General features: G+C 37.5%; 1 protein-coding gene across 4 annotated transcripts in view; it reads right to left on the bottom strand.

Moving 5' to 3' along the window:
- The window catches only part of SMCHD1 (structural maintenance of chromosomes flexible hinge domain containing 1), a 153,818-nt gene that overhangs the window by 112,591 nt on the left and 17,253 nt on the right, over positions 1-23,974 (bottom strand). For all 4 annotated transcript variants that reach the window (XR_009454146.1, XM_059706537.1, XM_059706536.1 and 1 more), the window contains exons 4-10: positions 21,050-21,132; positions 20,063-20,193; positions 11,436-11,550; positions 11,198-11,317; positions 4,517-4,683; positions 2,594-2,684; positions 1,723-1,933 (exon numbers count right to left, since the gene is read on the bottom strand). Coding sequence is in view for 3 of the 4 variants with exons in the window: in XM_059706537.1 (XP_059562520.1) it covers positions 1,723-1,933; positions 2,594-2,684; positions 4,517-4,683; positions 11,198-11,317; positions 11,436-11,550; positions 20,063-20,193; positions 21,050-21,132 (918 nt within the window). In the remaining variant the exon portion in view is untranslated. The remainder of the gene's footprint in view (positions 1-1,722; positions 1,934-2,593; positions 2,685-4,516; positions 4,684-11,197; positions 11,318-11,435; positions 11,551-20,062; positions 20,194-21,049; positions 21,133-23,974) is intronic.

The raw sequence follows: 23,974 nt of genomic DNA, 5'->3' as shown, positions 1-23,974 counted from the left end.
TTTAACACAAATATCTATAGCATTTTGTATTTGTTAGCAATATATTTTCATATATCCACTTAAATCACGATCAAACATTATAACAGTGATATAGCAACATCTCAGTTTTTCTGGCATTAAGTCAGCCTCACAAATAAAGACTTCTTCACACAAAAAACCCTCACAAGGAGTCCCGAAATAAAAGTTCCTTTCAGACAAAATTGCTTTGCTCTTAGAGAACCCCTCTAATCATGACTCAATTTATTGGCTCTTATTTTAAGAAATCATTTGAAGAACTTGATCTTCCTGTCTACAAGCATACAAATATTAGAAATGTCAAATTAAACCGGCAGTGGAGACATCACAGGAGGCAAAGTCACTGACTAGTAACATGTATGAACACTGAATAAATAATGTTGGACAAAAAAAAAAGGCAGTTTCTTATTTACCCCTCAAAAAACTTCTATGAAGCATGAACTATTACCCATCCCTATCATTTCACAGATAAGAAAAACTGAGATAGGCAGTAAGTACTTTGTCAAAGTTTATACAACAGAAAGTGGCAGAGATGAGATTCAAATCAGGAAATCTGGTTCCAGAACCCAAAACACTAAGTACACAGAGAAAGTATTCTGAATGAGAAAATTTAATACTTTTAATCTATGAATTCAATGAAATCTAAATAATCCCACCAGGATTTTTTTTAAGTGCATGTACAAACTGATTTCAAAGTTTATCTAGAAAAGTAAAAGATTAAGAAATAAGAATTTTCTCAAAAAAAGAATACTAAGTGTCTTGCCCTACAGATATCAAAATAGAGTATATAGCTATAAGAAGGTACCATTACTCACATATAAAAATACAAAATAGCCCTGGACAGTTTGGCTCAGTGGATAGAGCGTCAGCCTGCAGACTGAAGGTTCCCAAGTTCGATTCTAGTCAAGGGTATATGCCGGGTTGCAGACTCGATTCCTAGTAGGGGGCATGCAGGAGGCAGCCAATCAATGATTCTCTCTCACCATTGATGTTTCCATCTCTCTCTCCCTCTCCCTTTTTCTCTGAAATCAATAAAAGTATATAAAAATACAAAAATAGATCTATAGTAAAGAAACCAGATATATATCCATACGGGAACTTAAATATTATTATAAAAATGATAATTCAAACTATTTAAAAAATCATAATATTCAATATAATTGGTGGTAGGAAACTGAATGCTTACATGGAAAAATAAGAAAGCCCTACCTTACCCTACACACAAAAAAAGGAGGTTAGATTTCAGATACACTACAGATCTAAACATAAAATAATTTTTTAAAACTACAGGATCCCTTTATAGTCTTGAGAAGACTTTTCACAGTAAGACAAAATCAGAAAGCATGAAGAAAAAACTAACTACACAAAGTTTAAAACTCCGTTATATATGCCTACATAGATAATGGGAAAACAATAAGGGGGATATATAAAGGATTTATATGCAATACATAACTAAAAGTTCCGTTCAATAAAAGATCTATGTAATGTTTCTTAAAGCCAGTGCTTTATTCATCTAAAACTGAATACACACAAAAATCAAGAATTATATAAATTATAAAGACCTAACATCTTTAAAAGATTTGCATAAGGAAAAATGTTTTAATATTTATCCAGCCTTAATAGCCCAATTAACAATAATCATGAAAAGAAACAATCATGATCCTAAATCACTTCACATTTTGTAGCTAAGACAACAGGTTAACATACTTGATGGAAAGCATGGATCATCAGGGTAAGTTTCTCTATCATATAAGAAAGGGTGATATCGGATAATCCCTTCCACTACACCGTCTCCTTCAACGTGAGCTTTGAACTCAAAACTATCAGTTGCTGTGTTTATATACAACGTCTGCATGTCATCTTGTATTTCCCTTAGGTTGACAATCTTAGGTGCCTTCCCTTTTTCAAACATAGAAATCTAAAATAAAAATAAAACAAAAATAATTAAATTCTATGGTGACTTTTGTTCTCAGCTATGATCCAACAAAGGAATAGGCAAAAACTACTTTTATTTGTACAAGTAAAAATCTAGCTGAATGAAATATTTTACATGAGTTAAATAGCTATAAGTAGCATATCAGTATGGAATATACTACTAAAAAATAGAAAGCAAGCAAAAAAAAAAAGAGCAAAGCAAAGCTGAAGGACAGATAAGTCATGAGAACATTTACAAGGTGTCTTGCTAGAGGTAGGAAGTGGGACAATGATATACATGAAATTCTAACAGAACCCAACACTCAAATGTTTTGTGGTTCTAAATCTTACTTCACCATCGTAAGACTTCTGTGAACCAAAGGGAAACTATGTCCCTTTTCCTCTCTGCTTTAAGACATAATATTCAGCAACAACTCATATCTCTATAAAAGAGAGAGAAAAAAAGAAACTAACTATGGTACAAAGGTTCCAGAAAAACACATCTAAGAATACCTCTTTATCTGGACATCAAATTACCAAAAAACTTTAGTAAAAAGGAGAGAGAAGTTGTTTCTGTATTGACTGATTTTTCTTATCCAGAGTCACTTGAACTGGAACAGATTCCTAATAATTCATAATAGCTGAAAAAGGAACTTTATCTTACTTCAATATCAATGTTGTTGAAAGGTCCAACTTCTTTTGATGTACGTTTTTCATTTCCTTTTGGGCCATGAATATAGTAATGATAAATATGCCTAAAATACAGAAAAATAACTTTATACTTTTAACTCACATAAAATTATAGTTCATATATTCTTCTACCAAAACAAATCTATAACTACTATTTAGCAGTACCTAATAGACACTATATCAAGCTTTTTAAAACATATATCCCATTTAATGGTAAAAACAATCCTGAGATGCAGGTACTATTATACCTCATTTTATACATATAGAAATTGGGGTACAAGGAGTTTATATAATTTACCTAAGGTCACAGAACCTAAGACTTTGGAAGAGAAGAGGCTTCAATACAGGCCTTCCTATTTCAAAGTTCACATACTTTATATTTCCAAGAAATATAATTTAAAAAAAAAAAAAACAACTAGAAGGCAAGAGGCTACATTTTTACTTGTCAAGGACTCAAATATCAAGGAGTATATAGGTTTGGATATGTTTAAGTTATGTGTGCAACATGAGAATATTATTCTATAACACTTATAGTTCCTCTCCTATAGCACTGAAAAAATCTTATCCTAATATTCCCAAACAAAAAAACCAAAACACTAATGCATTCATTATTATTCCACTGAAAAACACTTCATTTTTAAACTACTACTTTATTTTTAAGTAAAGGTTAAAAATGACTATATTTTGGTGACATTTTATTCAGGGCTAAAACATACCAAATCTATAATTATTCCTCAAACAGGAAGTTGCAATCTTCCTTCATATAAATTTTAATTTTAAAAAAGAATTAATTATCCTAGCTACTGTTTAAAATACTATTTGAAAAAAGAAAAATCACTAAAAATCGTGAGATATTTCTTCAGACATATCAAAAGTGTTAGCATTATAATCAAAGATAAATTACAACCATACATTAAGAAAGTTATTCTTTGTTAGTGCAGGCGTATGTCCTAATTGTATGTTTTATATAAACACACTAGAGGCCCAGTCCATGAAATTCGTGCATGGGGGAGAGGTGTCCCTCAGCCCAGTCTGCACCCTCTTCAATCTGGGACATCCCTCTCACAATCCTGGACTGCTGGCCCCCAACTGCTCACCTGCCTGCCTGCCTGCCTGATTGCCCCTAACCGCTTCTGCCTGCCAGCCTGATCACCCCCTAACCACTCCCCTGCCAGCCTGATTGACGCTTAACTGCTACCCTGCTAGCCCAATCGCCCCCAACTGCACTCCCCTATAGGCCTGGTCACCCCCAACTGCCCTCCCCTGCAGGCCTGGTCGCCCCTAACTGCCCTCCCCTGCAGGCCTGATTGCCCACAATTGCCCTCCCCTGCTAGCCATCTTGTGGTGGCCATCTTGTGACCATATGGGGGAGGCCATCTTGTGTGAGGGCATGATAGTCAATTTGCATATTACCTCTTTATTACATAGATAGACTTTTTTCATATTAATAGATTTGCTGCAAACAGAATATCTACTATGTAACAGGACATACTGGGTATATAGCAGTGCATAAAAAAAGACATTCTAATAGGGGAAAGCAAACAAAAAAATAAGTAAAATATATGGCATGGAACATTATGACAGATCTATAACAGAAGCACAAAAGAGAGCTATGGGAATGATGGCACTGAATTTGATAAATTCTGGCTTATTTTTATCAAAGATGTTCTAATGCCTGTGCCTCAAATATGAACCAATACATTACAGGTGACCAATAAATATTTACAGAATAGGAAACCATTTTAATGCTGACATCAGAGTACTAGTTACTATACTGAAAGAAAGAAAATGGGACAGGAGCAAAGCAGATAGCCAAGAAGCTTCAATGTACCTGTAATATTTTCATTCTTAAAAATGATAAGTAGAAACAAGTCCTCAATCAAATATAAATACTTACGCCAACTGTCTTGTCCAAAGATGGAAATAATTTTTCAAGTACGGTATGTGTTCTGATTGTACTCCTGTGATAACCACAGCAGTAAAGCTATCTTTTTCCTTTTCCTCTGAGATAAGGCAATGTAGAAATCTTTCATCATCATTTGTAATGTGAACAGAGTCACATGGCTGCAAGAATGAATACAAATAAAACATTACATACACCTTAATTGTAATTACAGAAATATAATATTTTGTTATTCACTCAGATTGCTTCAAATACAGTGAGGACAGAGAAACTTTTACACAGATTGCTAAACTGGCAAACATAAAAGAGTATCCTACCATAATGCTAAACCAATTTTAGAATCATGAAGAAAGGGTAAAGAAAAAGAAATACTGAATTTTAAAATGCTGAGAAAAATTAAGGACATTTACTCTAGAATGGAATGAGTCCTTGCTTGGGATACCTACCACTTAATTTGGTCAAGACCAATGCCCAGCTCTCCATGTTTAAGAAACCTACGATGGGCAATGGACCTAAACAGATACTTTTTAAAAGAGGACATACAGAAGTCCAAGAGACATATGAAAACATGCTCAAAGTCACTAATCATCCAAGAAATGCAAATCAAAACCACAATGAGGTACCATCTCACACCTGTCAGAATGGCTATCATCAACAAATCAACAAATGATAAGTGCTGGCGAGGATGCGGAGAAAAAGGAACCCTCGTGCACTGCTGAGGGGAATGCAGACTGGTGCAGCCACTATGGAAGACAGTATGGAGTTTCCTCAAAATACTAAAAATGGAACTCCCATTTGACCCGGTGATCTCACTTCTAGGAATATATCCCAAGAAACTAGAAACACTACTCAGAAAGGATATATGCATCCCTATGTTCATAGTGGCACAATTTACAATAGCTAAGATTTGGAAACAGCCTAAGTGCCCATCAACAGATGAGTGGATTAAAAAACAGTGGTACATCTACACAATGGAATACTATGCTGCTGTAAAAGGGAAGGAACTCCTACCACTTACAACAGCATGGATGCACATGGAGGGCATTATGCTAAGCGAAATAAGTCAGCTAGACAAAGATAAATATCACATGATCTCACTCATTTGTGGAACATAATGAACAACATAAACTGATGAACAAAAATAGATCCAGAGACTGTCAAACCTCTGAGGGAAGGGAGGGGAGGGTGGGGGTAAGGGGGAGAGATCAACCAAAGGACTTGTATGCATGCATATAAGCATAAACAATGGACACAGATACCAGGGGAGGTGAAGACATGAGCAGGGTGGGGTGGGGGGGCAATGTGGCGATAAAGACACCAAGTAATACCTTAATCAACAAAGAAAACAAAAAAGAAAACTAGGATGCAGTCTGAACTCAGTTGGCTTAGTAAAGGCACTTGTGTAATAAAATCATCCTGGTCCTCAGTCCACTTTCTGAGAATATCTATAGCTTACAGAATGGAAGTGGGAAGAAGGGATTGAGGGGAGTGTTTGAGGATAAATGTTATAAACTTCTTAACTTTTACTATGAATCTATATGTGTTAAAAATTGCATGCATATATATATATATACTATGTATGTTGCCACATACTAAAAACTTATAAAGATACACACTGAACTATTGTGTCTAGGAAAGTGACATTTTCTTTTGTTTAATAAGCATGTATTACTACATTTTTAATAAAAACAAACCCTGCAAAAATATTGAACCATCCCTTACACTAAATCACTAATATTACAGCTACAATGTATTTTTATATATTTTTATACACTTATTAGTAAGAAGAATAGTTTAGGTTTACTAATTATGCAGGTTAATTATCCCAATATTTATCAAATACCTTCCAAATCCTATCTATGAGTCCACCTAGGCACAAAGAGATAGGGTTCAAGATAAATGAAAAAGTGCCCTTCCTCCTTACAAATTCCATCTAGTACAGTGGTTCTCAACCTTCTGGCCCTTTAAATACAGTTCCTCATGTTGTGACCCAACCATAAAATTATTTTCGTTGCTACTTCATAACTGTAATGTTGCTACTGTTATGAATCGTAATGTAAATATCTGATATGCATGATGGTCTTAGGCGACCCCTGTGAAAGGATCGCTCGACTGCCATAGGGGTCGCGACCCACAGGTTGAGAACCGCTGATCTAATAAAAGGTGAGAAATAAATTATAAAACAATGTGTCATTATAAAGATGTCAACCAAGAGCTACAGAGTTAAGTCACCCAATAGACAGCTCAATATGAACATTCCAGACCAAAGAGAACACGAAGGGTTGGAGAATATAAGGGAAACACACTAATTTAAAATATGATGAAAGATGAAAGAGAGGGTAGATAAACTATTTTAAAAGACAGAATTAAATGTGGTGAATGATTAACAATTACTAACTGCTTGGTCAGGGGATGCTGTTAATTAAAAAGGGTAGTTATGAGAAGAAAAAGAGAGAATAAGATAATGTCTGATTTCAGATGTACCAAAAGTAAGTTAGTTATGGAACCCTGGGAGAAAATCCAATTGAAATTGGAAATGAGTATGCTAGATGGTACTCAGCCACCCATTTACACCACCTTTTTTTTGTTTCCTTCCTGGCTCCAGAGAATGGAAAACCAAAAATCACATTTCTCAGACGCCCTTACATTTGGGGTTGTGGATGCAAATTAGGTTTTACCTAATTAAAAGCACTAGCCAAAGATTTTGAAGGGGAAAAGAAACAGCAGCCATTTCCTGAGGATTCTTGAAGGCTTTCTATAATGATGAAAGATACTAAAAAGACCATTATCCTGGTTCCAGCTTTAAGTATAAGCATTGATACAGCACTGGTTATGCCAGACATTCTATATTCCAGTGTTGGAGCAATTTTGACAGCAAGGCTTTTCCAACCCCCAAATCACAGGTAAGGCAGTGTGTTTCTGAATTCCAGACCCAGGTCCTACTACAGCCATGTGATTATAAACTATGTTGCAGCATCCCCTGCAGGTCAACTTGGACAGTCTTAAAATCATTCCACAAGTTTCAACCTAGAGTTCATTCCTTCATCCCTTCCAATAATCATGGAAGTATCTAATTCCCTTTACTAAATCCTTTTCTCTTTAAAGTGCCTGGAATAGTTCGCTTCCTTTACAGAGAGTTCAACCTGATTCAGTGTCTCAATCTTAACAGTCATTTAACAAGAAATAGATTTGAGAACTGTTGATAGCAAGTGACACACACACACACACACACACACACACACACACACACACACACAGCAAGACCGTTGGTTATATACAGATCAAGAACCACCAACCCCACACACATTTTTAGCAAATGCTAACAGGTCAGGGATATAAGAGGAGTTGGGGAGGGGGTAAGAGTATGCTAGAAAGAACAAGTCAGAAAATTAAAAAGACCAAGGATCCATTAGTACCCATGAATTGTTTGTGGGGATGAAGTAAGTACAAGACACGTGAAAAGCTGTCAGAAAGGATGACCCAAGAGACCTCAGCATACAGTTCTGAAAATCATTTAAATTCTCAATTCCTATTTTTTCACCAATTTTAACATGGCAAATAATATTTCCACCAATATACTTTAAAGCACTTTGTGATAGTAAAGTAATGTAGAAATGATAAAATGGAATACTACTATGCAAATACATTAATATATATAAACTGTTAAATAAATATAACAAATTTCAAAAGAAAAAAGCGAAATAAAGAAATTTCCTGGACAGAGAAGAATGTTAAGCAATAGAAAAAAAGCAAAAGTATCCACCAAACAGGAAAAAAAATGTCAGCTCAGTAGCAATATAAGAAAAGGTATTATTTTTACCTATCAAATTGTCAACATTTTGCTGCCCTCCCCACTTTTAAAATAAGAAATTGATTAAATAGGCACTTCCACATACTGTTGTTGGGAGTATATTTGATTTGGGTTCAACCTTTCAGAAAAGTTGTTTTATAATATACTAGGGGCCCGGTGCACGAAATTCGTGCACTGGGTGTGTGTGGGGGGGGGGGGGGAGTGTCCCTCAGCCCAGCCTGACCCCTCTCACATACTGGGAGCCCTCAGGCGTTGACCCCCATCACCCTCCAATCACAGGATCGGCCCCTTGCCAGAGGCGTCAGGCCTGCGCAGGGGACCCTCATTTCCCCCCATCACTGGTTCTGCCCCCAGCCCAGGCCCGATGCCTCGGCCAGAGGCGTAGACCCCCATCACCCTCCAATCGCCTGATCGGCCCCTTGCCCAGGCCTGACGCCTCCGCCAGAGGTGTCAGGCTTGGACAGGGGACCCCCATCTCCCCCTTATCACTGGCTCTGGCCCCCGCCCAGGCCTGAGGCCTCTGGCCCAGGAATCATGCCTGGGCAGGGGACCCCCATCTCCCTCTGATCACTTGCTCCACCCCCCGCCCAAGCCTGATGCCTCTGACCCAGGCTTCAGGCCTGGGCAAGGGGACCATCATATCCCTCCAATCCCCGGCTCCGCCCCCCACCCAGGCCTGATGCCTCGGCCAGAAGAGTTGACCCTCATCACCCTCCGATCACCAATCACCAGATCGGCCCCTTGACCAGGCCTGAGGCCTCCGGCAGAGGTGTCAGGCCTGGGCAGGGGACCCCCAGCTCCCCGTGGTTGCAGGCTCCGCCCCTGCCCAGGCCTAACACCTCTGGCCTAGGCGTCCGGCCCAGGCAGCGGGGACCCGCAGCTGCAGTGGCCCTGCGATCGTGGGCTCCGCTTTAGGCCCAGGCAAGGGACCCCTAGCTCCTGGGACTGCCAGCTTCGACCGTGCCCAGCTCCCATCGCTGGCTCCACCCCTACTTCCTGCTATCACTGGCCAGGGCGGCAAAGTCGCCTGATTCTCCTTGGCAGGGGGCTTCTTCCTGCTTTCCCTTTCGCCTCCCTGCATTGTGCCTACATATGCAAATTAACCACCATCTTGTTGGCAGTTAACTGCTAATCTTAGTTGGCAGCTAACTGCCAATCTTAGTTGGCAGTTAATTTGCATATAGCCCTGATTAGCCAATGAAAAGGGTATCGTCGTACGCCAATTACCATTTTTCTCTTTTATTAGATAGGATACTATGAACATTCATAAAGTTCATAGTATGTCACAGCTGTTAAAATTCTAATGATCTATAATAAGAAACATTATAATTCAGGCAAAATATTATGCAACAGTATTCACAGCATAATCTTTATAATTATATAAATTAATATAAATTATATATATTTATAATTATATATACTCAAAAGAATAGTTAAGATATAGTACATTCAGTCCAAGAAATACCATGAAGCTATTTAAAGTGTGTTTAATTTAAAATGTTAATTTTTTTTTCCTTTTTTTAATTTTTATTATTATTAGTTAAGGTATTACAAATGTGTCCTCATCCCCCCCATTAACCCCCAACCTCCCCCCCACACACAAACTCATGCTCCCATCCCCCCATTGTCCATGTCCATTGGTTTGGCTTATATACATGTATACAAGTCCTTCTGTTGATCTCTTCCCCTTACCCCCGCCCTCCCCTACTTTCCTTCTGGGAATTGATAGCCTGATTGCTGTTTCTCAGTCTTTGGGTCTGTCCCTTTTCATCAGTCTATGTTGTTCTCTATAATCCACAAATGAGTGAGATCATGTGGTATTTATCTTTCTCTGACTGGCTTATTTCACTTAGCATAATGCTCTCCAGTTCCATCCATGCTGTTGCAAAAGGCAAGAGTTCCTTTTTTTTAGCGCAGCATAGTATTCCATTGTGTATATGTACCACAGTTTTCTAATCCATTCATCTGCTGATGGGCACTTAGGCTGTTTCCAATTCTTAGCTATGGTGAATTGTGCTGCTATGAACATAGGGGTGCATATATCCTTTCTAATTGGCGTTTCTGGTTTCTTGGGATATATTCCTAGTAGTGGGATCACTGGGTCAAATGGGAGTTCCATAAAATGTTAATTTTTAAAAATTTGGGTTCAAAATACATATGATATAAAAGATAGACTAGAAGAAAATTCAACTAAACATTAAGTACCTTTTAATGGCATTTGAGATTTTTTACTTCTTTAAAATATTTTCTTTAAATTTTTTATATTGTTTTAGAATTAGACAATAATTCTTAAAAACCTCAAAATTACTTTAAAATAAAGATTTTAAAATTAAAAATTCTACAGTATTTTGAACGGTGAAAAAATTGAATACTAGTATAATAAATATCATGTACATGATCAAGATTCAAGTTTATTAACATTCTACTTATTAAAATGAGAATTTGAAAGCAAATTTCTAACAGAAATGAACTGCTCATTACTTTCTCTAAAGCTCTGATTTCCTTAAAGTCTATTATTCTATCCCTGTTTTCCACTCTAGTTCTGTGATTATACAACAAAGATTTAAAACTCAGTCAGTGCAAGGAAAAAAGTTCAAATCTTATGAGCACTTTCGAGGAGGCTTACTCAGCTTTACGAAAAAATTTATTGTCTAAAAACTTCCAGCCTGAGAAAACACATAAATAATCACTTTTGCTATTCACATAATTAAAGAAAAAAAGAATAAAATTAAAGTAATTTAATTGTAAGTTCCATACCTTCAAGTTTTTTAAAGCTACATTAGTATCTTAAATAGAATTGGGAAAAATATTCTTGTCCTATCATCCATACAAAACATTTACAATTGAGTTAAAATGTAGTGTACCTTTCTGTTTCTAATAAATCCACTATATATTGACTCTTTATTTTTCTCCTTCTTCTCAAAATCTTCTTTAGAAAGCAAAAGCTCATGAACATCTTGGGAGTCTGCAGGTTTGCTTATCATCTGTTAAATATTAAGAAGAGTACTTTAAAAATGAATAAAAGTTAAACTGATTAAAACATTTAGAGTCAACCTCAAAACAGTCTGATCAACTTTCATTTACAAGAAAGTTTTTACTCACTCTGGCTGATTGTCCAACAAAGAAAACAGCCTGCTTGCCTCCAACACCAAAATAGGAAATATCACTATTTAAACTGCGTGGCACTGGTACTGGTCGAACATATCCTGAATGATCACTAAAATAAAACATTAAATTAATGCAGTGATTTTAAACCAGCTACTTAGGCACAAAAAGAAGCTGTCACAGCACCTTTATTAAGTGTTAATAAAATGATCCCCAAGCCAAATGATGCCCTCTTCAAAGATAAAAGAATCAGAGCCAGAAATCGAGACATCATCTCCTGTGGACTGCAAACTGCGGCTCACGAGCCACATGTGGCTCTTTGGCCCCTTGAGTGCGGCTCTTCCACAAAATACCACATGCGGGCACACGTACAGTGCTATTGAAACTTCGTGGCCCATGCGCAGAAGTCGGTTTTCAGCGTGGGCGAGTCTATTTTGAAGAAGTACTGTTGATATTTGGCTCTGTTGACTAATGAGTTTGCTGACCACTGACAGAGGTTCTCAAAGTTTATTTACCAGACCAGCTACATTAGCATCAACTGCATACTCTAAGAAATGCAAATTCTTGGGTCAACTTAAGTCAGAGAAATCTCTCAGCAAACAGAACTAAATATCTACCTACCTACCTATACCTCTATAAACTTTCCTTCAAAACTGTTTATTGCTTCAAAACTCATTAAAATATAGTCTGAAGAATGGACATTATAGCAAAGGGAGTCTTAGTTCCATGTATTATGACAAATGAAGAACTCTAAGTGAACCTCATACTGGCACCACACTGGAGAGGAGACATCCCTGTTTTCTCAAAATATAGGCAATATCTCTAGGGACATCATTGGCCAATATGAGAAATAAATAGAATTTGGAGTGAGACTGGAACCACTATTACACTAAACGGAAAGGTTAGAGAGCAGATGTGACACAGCTGTAAAGAATTAGAGAATATAAAGATACATTCAAATAACTTACCAATAAGAAACAACAGAAAAAAAGGAATGAAAAATATCAAGTGGGTCTAACAGATAGGAACGACTGAAGGAAAATATCACACACAGTTTAAGTGTAGTTCCAGAAAAAGAAGAGAATCAGTAATAGCTGATTCTCTTGAACCACTAAAACAGGGGTCCTCAAACTACGGCCCGCGGGCCACATGCAAATACAAATATTGTATTTGTTCCCGTTTTGTGTTTTTACTTCAAAATAAGATATGTGCAGTGTGCATAGGAATTTGTTCATAGTTTTTTTTAAAACTATAGTTCAGCTCTCCAATGGTCTGAGGTCTGAGGGACAGTGAACTGGCCCCCTGTTTGAAAAGTTTGAGGACCCCTGCACTAAAAGATGGGGCTCTACAGATTCAGAACAAAAAAACCCAAACAGGATACATAAAAAGAAATCCATAGGACAGTGAACACCAAAAACAAAACAGATGAACTAGAAAACAGGCTGAGATATAAAACAAGTTAGCAGGCTTTGACACCAACAGTATCAGATGGTGGAATATTATCTCCAAAGTGCACAGGGAAAATCTGTCAACCTAGAATTGTGAACTAGAGCTAAATAAAGAATTTACAGATAAAAACCAAAGGAATTTACCATTAAGATATTGACTCTAAAGGATTGTTTCTACAAGCTGAGGATAGAGCCAGCAACCTGGGCATGTGCCCTGACCAGGAATTGAACCAGCCACCTCTTGGTTCATGGGTCGATGCTCAACCACTGAGCAACACTGGCCAGACAATGTATTGAAATTTTTAACAAACTCAATCTAAATTTCTATATGCAGCAAAAAAAAAAAAAAAAAAAAACCTTTAATGGAGCAGGAGACAGAGGGGAAAATACAGATTTTATCACACACACAAAAGCTGAAAAATTCATCAAGAGCAAAGTTGATTTATAAAAACTGTTGAAAGACCTTCAGGCATGAAAATGATGATAAGATTTACACAAAGGAATGAAGACCACCAGAAATGGTAAATATGTGAGTAAATAAAAATTGACTCAAGCAGATACTTTTATGCCAACGGTCATAGCACATCTGATATGGAAGATTACCTTAACATGGTAAGTACAAAGATAACTTTTAAAATGTGTTGTTTGAAAAAAAAAATGCTGTTGTATAAATTGTGAGATTTCTAAAAAGACAGACTTGAAATACTAGACAACAAAAGTATTACTTTGGAGAGGAAGTGGTCAGAGCTAGTGTTCCAAATTCTTTAACATGGCAGGAGGGAGATATGCAGGAGGTAGTTGATTGATGAAGTTTTTCTTCTGCTCGATGTTTCTATCTCTCTATCCCTAACCTTTGCTCTCTCTATAAAAATCAATGAAAACACATTTTTAAAAATGTCAGCCCCAGCTAGTTTAGCTCAATGGATAGAGCATCGGCCCAAGGACTGAAGGGTCTTGGGTTTGATTCTGGTCAAGAGAATTTCTCTCCGTTGCAGGCTGTATCCTTGGCCCTAGTTGGGGTGCATGCAGGAGGCAACCAGTAGATGTCTCTCTCACATCAGTGATACTCTGTCTCTCCCCATCCCTTCCAATCTCTCTCAAAAAAAAATCAATGGAAAAATATCCTCGGGTGAGGATTAACAACCACAACAAAAATTTCAGTACATTTAAAATGTCATGCTCAGCTGGTGTGGCTCAGTGGTTGAGTGTTGCAGTTTGATTCCTGGTCAGGGCACATGCCCCGGTTGCAGGCGTGATCCTTAGTAGGCGGGGGGTGTTGTGCAGGAGGCAGCCGATCAATGATTCTCTTTCAGCATTGATGTTTTTATCTCTCTCCCTCTCCCATCCTCTCTAAAATCAATCAATCAAATGAAAAACAAAATGTAGTTAGCTGTACTACAGCCATAAAAAAGGATGTTCAGAAGGACTCTATAATACAAATAAACCATGAAAACATTAAGTGAAAGAAATCAGATATAAAATGGCAAATTTATGATTCTTCTTAAATGAGGTACCCAGAATAGGCAAATTCATTGAGACAGAAAGTAGAATAGTGGTTACCAGCAACTATATGTTGTCTACAAGAAACTAATTTCAAATATGATGACATAGTGATATAGGTAGTTTAAAAGAAAATGATGCATGGGGGGAAAAAGAAAATGTATGAGGAAAGATATACCATGCAAACATGAATGAAACGAAAGATGGAGTAGCTACAAATATCACATAAAATATGCTTTAGAGTCAATATCTTAATGGTAAATTCCTTTGGTTTTTATCTGTAAATTCTTTATTTAGCTCTAGTTCACAATTCTAGGTTGACAGATTTTCCCTGTGCACTTTGGAGATAATATTCCACCATCTGATACTGTTGGTGTCAAAGCCTGCTAACTTGTTTTATATCTCAGCCTGTTTTCTAGTTCATCTGTTTTGTTTTTGGTGTTCACTGTCCTATGGATTTCTTTTTATGTATCCTGTTTGGGTTTTTTTGTTCTGAATCTGTAGAGCCCCATCTTTTAGTGGTTCAAGAGAATCAGCTGTTACTGATTCTCTTCTTTTTCTGGAACTACACTTAAACTGTGTGTGATATTTTCCTTCAGTCGTTCCTATCTGTTAGACCCACTTGATATTTTTCATTCCTTTTTTTCTGTTGTTTCTTATTGGTAAGTTATTTGAATGTATCTTTATATTCTCTAATTCTTTACAGCTGTGTCACATCTGCTCTCTAACCTTTCCGTTTAGTGTAATAGTGGTTCCAGTCTCACTCCAAATTCTATTTATTTCTCATATTGGCCAATGATGTCCCTAGAGATCTTGCTTATATTTTGAGGCGAACCTTTTGAGCTCGGTGTGTCAGCATTTTGAAAAACCCTAAATTAACTCTGGTGCCGTGTCACATATAGAAATTTTTTGATATTTGCAACCATAGTAAAACAATGATTTATATTTTTGATATTTATTTTATATATTTAAATGCCATTTAACAAAGAAAAATGCCACTTAACAAAGAAAAATCAACCAAAAAAATGAGTTCGCGTGTCATAGGTTCGCCATCATTGCTTTAGAGCAAGACAATTACCAGAGACAAATAGTATTACATAATGATAAAAGGGTCAATGCATCGAGAAGTCATAACAACCTTATGTATACACAAAAAAAACACAGGTTCAAATTATGCAGAGCAAAAATTTAGAGAACTAAAAACATAAACCTGCAAATAAACAGTGGACTTCAATACCTCTCCTCTTAGTCACCATCACACAGAAAATCTGTATTGATATCAAAGAACTGAAAATATTATTAAATAGTTGAATATAACTGACATTCACAGAACATTCCTCCAAATAGCAGCAAAATACACATTCTTTCCAAGGACACATAGAAACGTCACCAAAATAAACCATATTCTGGTACACAAACCAAACCTCAAGAAATCTAACAGAACTGAAAGCATAAGGATTATGTTCTCTGACTACACTGAGATCAAACTAGAAATCAAAATACCAACAAGAAAATCTACTGAGACCACTTGGAAATTGAACAACACATTCTTAAAACAATCCATGGATCAAAGAGCAAGTTGCAAGGAAAATAAGAATTACACTGAAAATGAAAGTGAAAATAAAGCATATCAAAACTAGTGAGATGCAGCAAAAGTAGTCCTGAGAAGAAAATTTACAACATAAAAAATTCATCTTAGAAATGGTCTCAAATCAATTATCTTAAGATTCCATATCAAGATTCTACAAACAGCAAAATAAACTCAAAGAAAGGACATAACAGAGATAAGAGCAGAAATCAATTAATTTGAAAACAGAAAAATGACAAAGAAAATTCATCAAAGTGAACACCTGTTCTTTGAAAAACATTACCAGCAATCATATGGTAATAAACTTGAAAATTTAATGAAATAAGATTAACTCCTAATAAAATGACTTACCAAAACTAAATAAGTAAGAAATAGTCTAAATATTCTTCTAAGTCTCTGAAAGAAATTAAAGCAATAGTTTAAAGTTTTTCCCACAAAAAAACCTATCAGACCCAAATGTTTTCCTAAGTGAATTTAAGTTGTTGGAGTATAAATTAACTACAGGTCCGGTGCACAAAAATTTGTGCATTGCGGGGGGGAGGGGGTCTCTCTCAACCCAGCCTGTGCCCTCTCGCAGTCTGAGACCCCTCAGGGAATGACCACCTGCTGGCTTAGGCCCGATCCCCAGGGGATCGGGGCTAAGCTGGCGATCATACATTCCTCTGGCAGCCCGGCAGCCCTCGGGGGATATCCACTTGCCAGCGGGGAGCAGACCTAAGCTGGTCGGACATCCTTAGCACTGCTGAGGAGGCAGGAGAGGCTCCCACCACCACCGCTGTACTGGCAGCCATCAGCCTGACTTGTGGCTGAGCAGAGCTCCTCCCATGTGAGAGCACCCTGACCACCAGAGGGCAGCTCCTACATTGAGCATCTGCCCCCTGGTGGTCGGTGTGTGTCATAGTGACCAGTCATTCCCAGTCTTTCTGCTGTCAGGGTCAGTTTGCATATTACCCTTTTACTATATAGGATAGAGGCCTGGTGTATGGGTGGGGGCTGGTTGGTTTTCCCTGAAGGGTGTCCCGGATGAGGGTGGGGGTCCCGCTTGGGTGCCTGGCCAGCCTGGATGAGGGGATGATGGCTGTTTGCAGCTGGTCGTACCCCCTTAAGGGTGGGGGTCCCCACTGGGGTGGCTCGCCAGTCTCGGTGAGGGGCTGAGGGCTATTTTCAGGCTGGTGGGCGACTGAAGCTCCCAACCTCTCCTTTTTTTCTTTTTCTTTATTTTTATTCTGGGATTTATTTACCTTCTATGGCTGTCACTGGAGCTGAGAGCCGGCTTTAGCTCTGAGGCTGGCTCCAGCTTGAGGCCTCCACTGCTGAAAGCAGGGATCTGGGGTTTGTTTAGCTTCTATAATTAAGACATTATTGCATCCGGAGCTCAGAGCTGGGCGGCAGCAGGAGGGGAACCTTGGCTTCCTCCATCGCCGGGGCAACCAAGCCTCATGTTCATTTCAGCTGCCTGGCTGCCGGCCGCCATCTTGGTTGGCAGTTAATTTGCATAACGCCCTGATTAGCCAATGGGAAGCATATCAGAGGTACAGTTAATTACCCTATTTGTCTTTTATTAGATTAGATACAATCATTTTGGAAAAACAATTTGTCATTACCTTGTAAATTATAATTCAATTTTTTTGAACAAATCTTTATTGTTCAGATTATTAGTTGTTCCTCTTTTGCCCCCCATAGCTCCCCTTCACTCGGTTCCCACCCAACCGCATGCCCTTACCACCCCGCCCAATTATCCTCGTCCATAGGTGTAAAATTTTTGTCCAATCTCTTCCTATAGCCCCCACACCCCCCCCCCCGAGAATTGTCAGTCCACTCCTTTTCTATCCCCGATTCTATACTATTCACCAGTTTATTCTGTTCTTCAGATTTTTTATTCACTCGATTTTTAAATTCACTTGTTGATAGACATGTATTTGTTGTCACTTTGTTTATAATTTTTATCTTTACCTTTTCTTCCTCTTCTTAGAGAATAGCCTTCAGCATTTCATATAATACTGGTTTGGTGGTGATGAACTCCTTCAGCTTTTTCTTGTCTCTGAAGCTCTTTATCTGGCCTTCAATTCTGAATGATAGCTTTGCTGGGTAGAGTAATCTTGGTTGTAGGTTCTTGCTATTCATCACTTTGTATATTTCTTGCCACTCCCTTCTGGCCTGCATAGTTTCTGTTGAGAAATCAGCTGACAGTCGTAAGGGTACTCCCTTGTAGGTAACTGTTTTTCTCTTGATGCTTTTAAGATGCTCTCTTTGTCTTTTACCCTTGGCATTTTAATTATGATGTGTCTTGGTGTGGTCCTCTTTAGATTCCTCTTATTTGGGGTTCTCTGCGCTTCCTGGACTTGTAAGTCTATTTCTTTCACCAGGTAGGGGAAGTTTTCTGTCAATATTTCTTCAAATATGTTTTCAATATCTTGCTTTCTCTCTTCTGGCACCCCCATAATTTGGATGTTGGTACGCTTGAAGTTGTCCCAGAGGCTCCTTACACTATCTTCATATTTTTGGATTTGTTTTTCTTTTTGCTTTTCCGGTTGGGTGTTTTTTGCTTCTTCATATTTCAAATCCTTGACTTGATTCTTGGGATCCTCTCATCTGCTGTTGGATCTCTGCATATTATTCTTTATTTCAGTCAGTGTATGCTTAATTTCTGATTGGTCTTTTTTCATATCCTTGAGGATCTCACCAAATTTCTCCGAGGTTTCTAGAAGATTTTTGAGTAATCTTATAACCGTGGTTTTGAACTCTGTATCTAGTATTTTGCTTCATCCATTTCTTTCATTTGTGAAACACCTTTATGGGGTAGGACTTGCTTCAGTAGGGCTTTGGTGCTCACTGAGTCTGATCCTTGAGTGTGTCTCTTATGGATGTGAATAGTTGTAATCCGTTATCCTCTCTAAGGAGGTGCAAGGTCAGGCACTGTCTGGGGCTGCCCTACAGGGCACAGAGACATCTGCAGATTCCTCCTCTTTGTATGAGGTTTGGAAGTGCCCAGACGAGGCCCAGCTGTGAAGCAAGGCCGCTGCTGCTGCCAGGTAGTGGGCCTTCTTTTGGAATCTCTGGGGCTCTCTGACCTAGCTGCAGTTTGTTTTAGGCAAAAGGACAGGCCATTCATATGCAAAAGTCGATGAGCACAGCTTGGATGGGGTTGTAAATTGGTGGGGCAGGGCCTCTGGGCATCACCAGGGCGGAGCAAAAAGCAATGGCTTCCCTGAACCAGAGAAGTCCCTGGTTCTCCGTGTCCTACCCACCCATGCAGGAGCAATGAATGCTGCAAGCACCTCTAAGAGTAAGTCGCCCTCACGTTATTAAGATTAATCCTTAAATTTGGGTGACTTTCCTTTACATAAGAAATACCAAAACAGGACATGAACAACTACTAACTACTTAATAAGAATGCCAATAGATCTTCCCAAGTATGTTTCCTAAAGTACACAACATAGCTTAAATATCAAAAGACTTGTGATTGTTTACTAGAATTGAGTTAATATCCCAAAGACCTGAATCATTATATTCCTGAGAGTTTCTAGTATATTTTGTTTCCTCTACAACATTTTATTCAGGATATATTTTACAAACACATTCTGATGTAAACTCCTGGATAGATTCTATTTCCTAGCAGTTGTAAATGTTTCGTAATGCAGAGCCCCAAAAGTAGAATAATAAGACCCAAAAGTAGAGTAATAGAGCTCAACAGAAATACGTACGTTAAACATTTAGACATTTTTAAGTGGTATTAGTGATTTCTAATGCCTATTTTAAAACCATTCTACTCCTCCAGAGGCTACACAACTTCCATCAAACTTAGTAACAAAAAAGGGAAATGCCTCAAAGTACTCAACATATCAACATAACTCCTACATACTTCAGAAAATGCAAAGACAATTGTTCAATGAACAGGCACAATATGATTTATGTAGTTTTGACAATTTCTAAACTAAGTTTTAATCATAAAAATTCTATAATATAAAAATCTAAATAAATGTTAACATCAAAACCTCCAATGTATCATGTATAACTAAAGAAATATGAGTTCTTATCCTTATTAAAATACCCAGCTGCCCATGAAAAAGTGAGTAATGTTTTCTAACCTTTCAAAATCTCCTTGCCTTGTAAACTTGGACAGCCTATACACAGCCCAGTTATTAAGCTGTTTAGAGGTCATTCCTCTTCCATTATCTATCACTGCAACAGCAGGTTTTCCTTGTGTTTCATCAAAATGCTATAAAGTAAAACAAGTTCAAAAGACAGAAAAAGTCAAATCAATATTAAAAACATGAAAAGTTAAATATAGGAAAATGATTCAATGGGCTCACTCATACATTTCTGGTGGAATTATAAATTAATACAACTTTCTTAAGGGCACTTCAGCTGTATAAATCAAAAGTCTTAGAATTCTTCATGTCCTTTAATCCAGAAATTTCATTTCTTATATTTACCTTGATGAATTAATCAGAGATGCATACAGAGACTTATAAGGATGTTTATCCTCTCAGCATTGCTTACAATGGCTAAAACACAGAAAAAAACCTAAATATGCAATAATAGTAGGCTGATTTATATTATATTATACTAGAGGCCCAGTGCATAAAATTCGTGCACGGATAGGGTCCCTAGGGGCTGCTGGCTGCCGGACAGGGCCTCCCTTCCCCAGCTGCAGGCCGCCGACCAGGGCCTTCCTTCATTCCATGCCACCCCCTGGTGGTCAGCGCACATCATAGCGAGCGATTGAACTCCCAGTTGAACTCCTGAGGGGACACTTTGCATATTAGGCTTTTATATAGATTTTATACTATAATATAATTTATATCATAGCCAATAAACTAACCCGCAGCAATGGTATATTATATTGCATAATATTCATGGTATGGCAATGTTCTTGAAGTAAAGAAGATTACAAACAACAAAATGTATATTATAATCATACATATGCACAGAAAAAAGGGCATGTGAAAATTTTAACATTAGATGAAGGGATATCAGATAATTATTTCTTTATTTTTTACTTTTTCCCCAATTAACTTGTACTACTTTTATAAAAGGAAAAGCTGAATTGCTTAATAGTATTCTTTTCTTACCAATTTGATCTGTATTTTTCTAATCCCAGTGTTACGAGAAGTAGCAGACAATGAATTGTCAATTAATTCTGCAAGAGCAAATGCTGGAAAAGAATGAGAAAATATTACTGCTTTAATTTTCCCTTCCAAATACTTCATATAAAATTTCATAGAAGAAATTATGAAGTACCTTCAGCCATCACGTTTATTTCCAAAATAACAAGAATTAAAGTATTATCCTGATCCTAATGATGCAATACATAATTAAAGGCATCATCACCAATCACCACCAGCATAAAAAAGCAGTCATCAATCAGTACTTATATAGCATTATATTGCATTAGTCAGCCAACCACGATTCCTGACCTCACAGAGTTAATAATCTAAAGACAGACATACAGACAGAAGAGACAGAAGACTTTTACAATAAAAATCCAATAGTAAGTACTCTGTGGTATGTAATCACATCATGAAGAAGTCTAAAGTAAGTACATACAGAGTTATGGCGGCAAGTATAAAGCGACTCTAAATGTGTGTGTTAATAGCTAATTTAGATATAGAAATCTTATGACAGCAACTTGTCAAGCAGCAGAACATGTCTGGTTAACTGACACAGAACTGCTATTGATTTCCTACTATACAACCAACTGGATGTTCCATGATCACTGGCTCTGCTTTGTTCCAAATATTCTTTCTTCAAGGTCACTACTCAAATTACTTCTCACTTTTATTTCCTTTATTAGAAAAAAGAGCGTAGCAAATGACTTACAGGACGGCTATGTTTATAAATTAGCTAGAAGTAAGATATGTATAAGGATCTGGTTAAGGGTAACAACTTTAAAAAATGGAAAAGGAACACTGTAGGAAATGGGAAGAAAAAAAGAGTTAAGAGTAATTTGGAAGAAAGAAATGAATACAATTTAGTACTTGATTATAAATAAAAGGAGAAAAAAAAGAAAAAAATCCAAGACAGTTTTGGGTGTTTGCTCCAGAACACTGTACAATTGGTCATATTTCCCATAAAGAGAAAATTTAGAGGGAGGAAAGAAAAATTCAGTTTTGGAGGCAATGCTCTACCACTATATCAAGTTCAATGAGTAAAGGTGCTCCAAAGGGAGTTGGAGCAGATATCGCACTTAATTGGGAAAATAAAGATAGCTACAGATATTTTTGCTCTACTGACAAAGAATAGTTAAAGCTTGTATCAGTAGTTAAAAGAAAAGCATAAAAAGAAAAGATCAGCATGACCTGAAGAGATGTCCACCATAAAGAATAAGCCGAGGTAACACCAAAGGCAAAGGAAAGAGAATCAGGGAAAGACCCAGGAATCTATAATAATCTATAATAATAAAAGCATAATATGCTAACTAGACTGGACAGCCAAACGACCTTCCAGACGACCTTCCAGACGAAGTTGGGGCTGTGAGGGAAGCCTGGGTCCTGGGTGCCTGCTGGCGGCCAGAGGGAGCCCGGGTCCCGGGTGCCAGAGGGAAGCTGGTGACGGCAGCTGGGGGAAAGAAGGCCTACTCTTGCACGAATTTCGTGCATCGGCCTCTAGTATGATATAAAGTGACAAAAATCAAAGCAAGAGTTTAAACAGTGAGATTCCCTGCTTATTCATATAATGATAATAGGAATGAAAACTGGTTAAAACCAATCTGTATGGTAATTAATCTCTATCAAAAGTCATAGAAATGAATATTTCTATTGACTCCATGATTGTACATTTAGAAATTGATCCCCAGAGAAAGAATTTAAGGACCCACTATTTGCCAGGCATTGTGATGTGAACTGAACACAACAGACAAAAATCCAGTTCTAGTGGAGTTAACATTCTAGTGAAGAAAGGTGGGAAATCAAATATAATTATAATAAATAAGAAAATTATTTAAATCTTAGAAGGTAATATATGCTATGGAGAATAGAAAGCAGAGAAGAGAGATAAAGAACAGTAAGGCATAGAGGGAACATAGTTACAATTTTAAATAGGGTGATCAAGGTAAGTTTTGCTAGGAAGATAACATGTAAACAAACAAGACTTGAATGGGGCAAGGGAATGTGACAGGGGCTAGCTGGTGAAGGAGCATACCAAGCAAAGGGCCCTAAGCTGAGAATAAAGCTGTCACCAGAGTGGAATGAACAAGCAAGAGGAGCTGTGAAAACAAAGGTAATATGATAGTGCCTCAGACCTAGTGTTAGGTATGGAAATGATGAGAAATAGTCATTTTTAGATAAATACAGAAAACAGTGCCAACAGGATTTTCTGACAGATTGAATGTAATGTATGAACAAAGGACAATCAATTTGATTTTTGACTTTAGCAACTAAAAGGACAGAGCAATGATCACTTTGAATAGGAAGACTATGTAGTAATAGGATTTAGTGAACAGATCAGGGTTCTCATCTTAGATATTCTAATGGAGATGCCACATGGACAATTGCTGAATAGACAAAATTTGGAATAAGGCTATCATTATTATCAATTTTTAACTAAAAATGACCATTTCTCACAACCTACATTTGAGGGTCATTGACATAAAAAATGGTAGTCTTTAGAGCCACAAGATTGGATGGGATCACTGAGTGAAGAAATAAGAGGAGATAACAAGACTAACGGCTAAGCCCTGAGGCACTTATTTCAACATTAAGAAGGTGGGAGATGTGTCAATTATACCTCAAAAAGTAAAAAACAAAAAAAGGTAGTGAAAGAGGAGAAGAGAGAAGGCAGTCAGTGGTAGAAAGAAAATAGTGTGATCTCTCAAAATCCAAGTGAAAATTATATCAAGGAGGAAGAAGTGATAAACTATCCTATATAATACGCAAATGATCGTTACGTAACGACCATCCTTGTAACAACCGGATGGCGGATTAGCAGGAGGTGGGGCAGCGAGCTACAAGCAGGCAATGGAGAGCTACAGGAGGCATCAGGGCAGCAAGCTATGAGGG

This window comes from Myotis daubentonii, chromosome 8, assembly GCF_963259705.1.
Source record: "Myotis daubentonii chromosome 8, mMyoDau2.1, whole genome shotgun sequence".
In the NCBI taxonomy this organism is placed as follows: Eukaryota; Metazoa; Chordata; class Mammalia; order Chiroptera; family Vespertilionidae; genus Myotis; species Myotis daubentonii.
Note: the sequence above shows the minus strand (reverse complement) of the source record. Positions and strands in the feature narration are given on the sequence as shown.